The sequence below is a fragment of the Primulina tabacum genome, chromosome 7, assembly GCF_025594145.1.
Source record: "Primulina tabacum isolate GXHZ01 chromosome 7, ASM2559414v2, whole genome shotgun sequence".
In the NCBI taxonomy this organism is placed as follows: domain Eukaryota; kingdom Viridiplantae; phylum Streptophyta; class Magnoliopsida; order Lamiales; family Gesneriaceae; genus Primulina; species Primulina tabacum.
Window position 1 is genome coordinate 2,903,947 of NC_134556.1, and position 7,113 is coordinate 2,911,059.

At 35.8% G+C, this 7,113-nt stretch overlaps 1 protein-coding gene across 1 annotated transcript; it reads left to right on the forward strand.

The window, feature by feature from the left end:
• Window positions 1-250: 250 nt before the first annotated feature.
• Window positions 251-1,197, forward strand: LOC142550468 (major pollen allergen Bet v 1-D/H-like). Its single transcript, XM_075659561.1, has 2 exons — window positions 251-512; window positions 744-1,197. The coding sequence occupies exons 1-2, from the start codon at window positions 326-328 to the stop codon at window positions 1,043-1,045; spliced, it is 489 nt and encodes a 162-aa protein (XP_075515676.1). The 5' UTR covers window positions 251-325; the 3' UTR covers window positions 1,046-1,197.
• The last annotated feature ends 5,916 nt before the right edge of the window (window positions 1,198-7,113 follow it).

The window sequence follows — 7,113 nt, forward strand, 5'->3', positions numbered from 1 at the left end:
ATAAACCAACCTTGAAATTCTAGAAACTTTAACCTTGAAGTCAGAGGTGGAGGGCTCTGACAGTAAAAATCGTGTTTCTTAAAAATTTCACATCTATTTAATAATAAAAATTAATAAATATATAAAATACAGCAAGTGTACACATTAAAAATTCTTACATGGGGTGATTTTGTTTTTTAAGTTTGAAGGGTTGGTTGTGATTATATCCAACTAACATCTCCCATTTTCTCCTATAAATTCCCATCACAATCTCAGCATTTTTTCCAAACCAATTCATAGCATATCACCATACTTGTGTTCAATACTTCTTTCGTGCTCGAAAAACATGGCAGTCGTCGAATTCTCCGTGGAAATCAAAGTTCAAGTCACCCCGAAGAGGATGTTCAAGACAATTGTAACTGATGGCCACCATGTCTTGCCGAAAATAATCCCTCATATCTTCAAGAGCATCGATGTTCTCGAAGGAGAAGGTGGCGCAACCGGATGTGTGAGGCAATTAAATTTTCCCGATGGTAACATAATTAAAATTCATTTTTTGAATTTATATATTTTAAATATTAATTATGTACATGCATATCAAGCATGTGTAGGTAATATGCATATTTTTAAAGATAGTCTACTTGATATTATAAATACATAAGAAAATTGTTATTCTTTAAGTAGAAAATTAGATAAAACAGTATAATGTTTCAAGGAATTGCTGAATACTAATTAGTAGATGCACATTGTGTCTTACATTACAGGTGCTCCATTCTCCCACATGAAAGACAAGCTCGAATTCGTCGATGCCGAGAACCTAGTGGTTAAGATCGTGCTCTTTGAGGGACCTGGGCTCGGGGAAAAGATGGAGTCGTTGCACTCCGAACATAAGTTTGTGGATTCTGGTGACGGCGGATGCATCATCAAGTTGAAGAATCAACATCATTTGAAGCCGGGTCATACCCACATCTCAGAGGAGGAGTTTAAGGCTGCAAAAGAACATGGCATGACATTCTTCACCGCTACTGAAGCTTACCTGGTTGCTCATCCTGATTTTTGTGCTTAGAGAAATTAAGTTTTCATATATGAAACAAATAAGCCCTATGAATGGGCATGTGAGGTGTCGATGTATTGTTTTTACTTTAATTTATGTGGAGCTTGTGGTGTTTTGTTATGCTTAAAAAGTGAAGTTTGAAATAATAAATGTTTATATCCTTACTTCTCATCGGTCCTATACATGTTTTAATTCGTCAATAATTTTATAGGTATTTTAAAATTCTTAATTATATATATTAATAATAAAATAAGTAAAATTGTAATCCGATCCAACAAATCGGTCCTTTTTTTATTCCAAATATCTTTTTTTATCAGACTTGCAAAAAAGGGTAAGAAAGGGAAAGGGGGAAAAAAACTTACTTCTTGGAATTTTCCATGCTTTTATTTATTTTTTTTATTTTCCATTCTGCTCACTTGTTTTGTCAAGCAACATTCAACTGTTAACATTTATAATTTTATTTTTATTAAAAATAATAAAACATTATAAAAATAAAGGGTAAATTTGTGAAAAATACATCTATCAAAGTTTGAATTAAAATTCAATACCTAGCCACATTTTTTAAGAATTGGTACCTGACAATACCATAACTTTAGTTTTAACTCTCCACAATTAACCCAAATTTACATTTTTGTTCTTATATTATTTAAATAAATACATTATTTTATTCACAAAAATTTCATGGGTCTTCTGCATATAAAATATATTTTTTAAATAATTTTTTTTTAAAATTATCAAGGAATAAGAGTAAATACTTATTTTGACATACAAATTAAATATTATGGGGTTTCAGATATTTGATTTCATTTTTGAATATTCCAAATGTATAAGAAAATATTATATTTTCGATTAATCACCACAAATGTAGTCGTTGTCGGATTTTTCATGAAAAATTGACTAGGATGACTTATTCGTGTCATTTTATTTTTTTTTAAAAAAAAAACATAGTTCATCACTTATCATGAAATATGATTAAATATTTATTTTGACCTATAAAGTACCTATTTTAGAGTTCCAGATACTTGATTTGACCATTTGAATAATTCAAATATGTAATAAAATATTGAATATTCGAGCGATCACCATAAATTCATTAATTGTTGGTCTTTTCATTGAAAATGTGTTAAGATCATGTTATCTAATTTTTGAAAAACCACACTTTCTCGCTCATCATGAAATTAGAAAAAATACTTGTTTTGATCGATAAAGTAGTATTTTGAAGTTCCAAATCTTTGATTTGGCCATTTGAATACTTCAAATATTTAAGAAAATACTTGAGTTTCAAGTAATATTACAGTAACTTTGGATGGTGTCATTTGTGAAATTAAAATGTGATACCTAAATTCGTAGAAAAAGTATTTAATTAGAGTCTAAAAAATGATTTTTCTCCCTAAATATTCATATCCAATTATTTGAGGATGTCGAAATATATTTTGAAGTTAATATTGAGTGACACTGATGATGAAATTAAAATATAAATGTAATACCTAAATTGTTAGACTTAACTTAATTATGGCGATAAGAATCAAAACCAGCCGGTCCTGATATGATTCATGAGATGGAACAGAAAGTAAAGTTGATACAGCAACGATTGAAAGCAGCTCAAGATAGATAGGCCGCCTATGCCAATAAAAGACGAAGACCTTTAGAGTTTCAGCAGGGCGATCGAATATTTTTGAAAGTTTTTCCTTTTCGTGGCACAGTGCGATTTGGTATGAAAGGAAAGTTGGCACCGAGGTATGTTGGCCCGTATGAGATATTGCAGCGGATAGGACACTTTGGCTTACCGATTGGCTCTACCTCCATCTTTATCTGGTATTCATGATGTGTTTCATGTATCGATGTTGCGGAAGTATGAGCCGGATCCTTCACATGTGTTGGATATTTCTGAGGTTCAGTTAGATCCTGACGTGTATTATGTTGAGAGTCCAGTTTGTATTTTGGATCGATCTGAACGGAAGCTTCGTAGTAAGCTTATATCGATGGTGAAGGTTCAGTGGGAACATAGAGGTGTCGAAGAAGCCACTTGGGAGACAGAGCGGCATATGAGGGAGCTCTACCCCTACTTATTCTGATGGTATGACGTATCTTTATTTATGCATGTTATTACTGTTGTTGATTAATTTCGGGGTCGAAATTCATTTAAGGGGGGTAGAAATGCAATGCCTGAAATAAATATCACAATTCGTTGATTTAATAATATGAGATTACTAAATAATTAATTAATATTAAAGAATGAAATATGACATATGTTGGTCATATGAAGTCCAAATGATTTGAGATTTGGATATAACGTAGAAAACTCAAAGATATAGAAGTCTCATGTTTTGAGTTTTGAAAAATTTGATTGTTTGTCTGGTTCAAATGAATATACTGGTGTTAAAATGTTAATATAATAAATTATATTATATTAATATAATATAATATTAAAAAAATAAAAAAAAATAAATTTGATCACAGAGGATAGAAACGAAGGACACAGGAGAGGAGAGAAAATAGGTTTCAGATTTTCTTATCGATCTTGCGACTTATCGGTTTATCCAATCGACGAACCGACTTTATTTTTGGGATCGTTGACACGAGGTCTTCGATTTGAGGTATAAATTTTATATTTTTGGTGATGTTTGAAATTCGTCGATTTCTGAAATAAATCCAATAAATTGTTAAATCATACTGAAATTGAAGATTGTTGAGTAGTGTATGATTTTAACGAAGTAGAGAAGATTATTGTGTTGTTGTTTTGAATTATTCCTAATTTATTATAATTAGGGATTTTTAATCATTGGATTGAGATTGGAGAGTTGTTTGTCAGTTGTTATTAATTCTGATTATATATTCGGAGTCTACGAAGTATAGGCTACACGTTGATATAAAGTTTTCGTAATTTGACGGATGTTGTAAATTAGCCTATTATTTGAAGTTAATTAATTAGGGTGTATTTGGTGGTAGTATTGTGAATTAAATACACCAGTTCAAATTTATAATCGAGTTTTATATTTTATTGAATTAATTATTGTTGGGCTATTTGATGTTATATATTGAGGCTGTTATAACTGTGTTGATACGTTGACAATGATCTGATAATTATTGTTGAATTATTTAGATACATCACAAGCCTCAGGATCAAAGAAATAGACAGATTGTATATATACTCGATTATCAGGTACGTGTTGACGTATGAGCATATGTTGTTATTGTTTAGTATTGATGAATACTATTGTGTTGAACGACGATAAATCACTGGATTTGGGTGATTTGGTATTATATTTGTTGTTTATTATTGTTGATGTTGTTGGTTATCGTTGTTGGGAGACGCCTCGTTGATGTAGTCACGTTGATGTTGTTTGTTCAACGATATTGCTGTCGCCGGTGTTGGGGTGCGACGTATCGTCGATGTTGTTATTCGTTCGACGATATTGCTGTCGCCGGTGTCTGGGTGCGACGTATCGTCGATGTTGTTGCATTGTGATGTTGTTGAGGTTGTTGTTGGCTGATTGTCCAGTAACGGCAAAGGGGGTATTTCTATTATGATTTCAGTTATATTTTATGTTGTTAATATAACTGTTATGTATTACGATGATGATTGTTGTATATGCTCACCCTTTGAGGGCTGTTTCTGTTGAGCAGGTTACAGGACTATGCGTGAGACAGGATAGTGGTGAAGGACTAGGTGTGTCTAGTCAAACAGTCTTGTAGATGATAGTAGATAGAGACAGTATAGCTTATTGTCCTTATTTGAGTTGTATGTGTGTATTTATTATACTGTTTCTGCTACACTGACGTAGATAGTGTGGTGATTGCACTATTTTGTCTTATATGCATTATATTATTACAGTCGTCGAAAAGAAAAAATTTTATGCATATGACGTCACATGTTGCATGATTACGTGGCGAGGGTTGGGGCGCCACAATTGGTGGTATCAGAGCATATGTTAGATGTCTGGGATGGTTAGGAGTTGGGTTTGTGATGAGGGAGTTTGATGACGATATTATCTGCGTGTGTCTATGCATTTGACTTGTTTTTGATGAGTTCTTGGTAAGATTGATTGTTCTTTAGTTGCGTGTGCTTTTGTGCGAAAGGTGTGATGATGATTACTGGATTGTAATTGTTAAATGTTACTGATTAACAATTTGATTTCCAATGATGGCAGCTAGAGAACAGGTACATCCACACGAGGAAACAGAAGAGGTTGACAGTGGGTTTGGACAGATGAATCCATTGCCACCTCCTCCTATGGGACAGGCACCTGCAGATCAGCCTTTATTGCCTGGTGAGTTGACTTTGGCACAGTTCAGCAGTTATCTTCCGCCGAGATTTGATAGTTCTGAGACTGGTGAGCGAGCCGAGGAGTGAATTGAGAGGATAGAGCAGATATTTGTGACCACTTCGTGTGCTAGGTCTGCTTGGTTACTGATTGGCTACATTTCAGCTTTCGAGGAATGTATTATTATGGTGGCAGACGACTGAGGCCGGATTGAGAGCACAGGGCCGTACTGTTGATTGGGATGTGTTCCGATCTTGTTTTCTTGATAAGTATTTTTCTATAGCAGCCAGACAGAAGAAAGAGAGAGAATTCGAGGATTTGAGACAGGGCAGTATGTCTGTTGCTGAGTATGAGTCTCGGTATTCTGCATTATTGAAATATGTGCCACATATTTCTACGAATGTTCATGCTAAGATGAGGCAGTTTCTTGAAAGGATTGAAGTTAGAGTTATTTGATCGTGTGCAGTCAAACAACCCGATATCATTTGAGGATGCAGTGACGAGGGCTGAGATGGCTGAGTTAGTTATGCAGGAGTATGGGGCTCATGGACGATTATCAGAGCCGATTAGGGAGTCATTGCGACCACATGGACATTCTTTTAAATATCAGAAGGGTTCATCTTCTTCTTCGGCATCATCTGGGAAGCGTCGATTTGATTCACGACGTGTTGAGAGTCGTGGGGGCAGTTCTCAGTCTGTTCAGGGGCAGAGATGAGAGTCCAGAGCAGTGAGATGTTTTCGTTGTGGGGGACCTCATCTGATCAGACAGTGTACACAGACCGAGATCACCTGTTTTGAGTGTGGTGGTGTGGGCCATATAGCCAGACAGTGTCCTAGTCGTGAGGGACATAGAGAGCCCAGTAGTGATAGAGGTAGATCCTCAGGGAGAGGAGGACGACAGCCTCAGCAGTTTACACCGCGACCTTCTGGAGGATAGCCACGTATGCAGGGAGTTGGTCCGCCTCAGGCACAGGTGTATGCTTTGACCCGGGAACAGGCAGAGGAGGCACGAGAGGAGATGATAGCGGGTAAGTGTTATTTGTGTTCTTACCCTGCTTATATTCTTATTGATACAGGTGCCTCGCATACATTTATATCGAAGAGGTTTGTGGTTGAGCATCATATGCGCTCGTCTCTAGTGTCTATGCCTCTTTCTGTTTCGACATCTTCTGGATTTGATATATCAGTTGTATCTATGATATCAGATGGTATTATTTCTTATGAGGGCTATGAGCTGAGATCTGTTATAATTATTCTAGAGATGACTGATTTTGATTGTATTATGGGAATTAATGTGCTGAGGAGATATTGTGCGACTGTTGATTGTTATCAGCGAGTAGTATATTTTTATATAGATGAGAAAGAGCGTTGGACATTTTATTGGAAGGGTTCTCGTCCCAGTGTTCCGTTGGTATCTGCCATCCTGGATGTCTCGATTTTTGGAGCATGGGCATGAGGGTTATCTTATTTATGATGTAGATGTGACAGAAAAGAAGAAGGAGGTGGGAATAGAGGAGATACCTATAGTTGCTGAGTTTGCCGATGTATTTCCTGATGAGATTCCAGGCTTCCCACCAGCTCGTGAGGTGGAGTTTGGGATCGAGTTGATGCCAAATACTTCCCCTATTTCTCGTACTCCTTACAGAATGGCACCAACAGAGTTGAGAGAGTTGAAAGCCCAGTTGCAGGACTTGCTGGACAAGGGATACATTCGCCCTAGTGTATCGCCTTGGGGTGCACCAGTCTTATTTGTGAGAAAGAAATATGGAACTATGCGGCTTTGTATCGACTATCGACAGCTGAATAAGGTAACGA

What these genes read in the sequence shown, in the direction of transcription:
- LOC142550468 (XM_075659561.1), top strand. Translation starts at nt 326, where the DNA reads ATGGCAGTCGTCGAATTCTCCGTGGAAATCAAAGTTCAAGTCACCCCG. An exon ending in GCAATTAAATTTTCCCGATG is followed by an intron (nt 513 to 743) that starts GTAACATAATTA and finishes CTTACATTACAG; the next exon opens with GTGCTCCATTCTCCCACATG.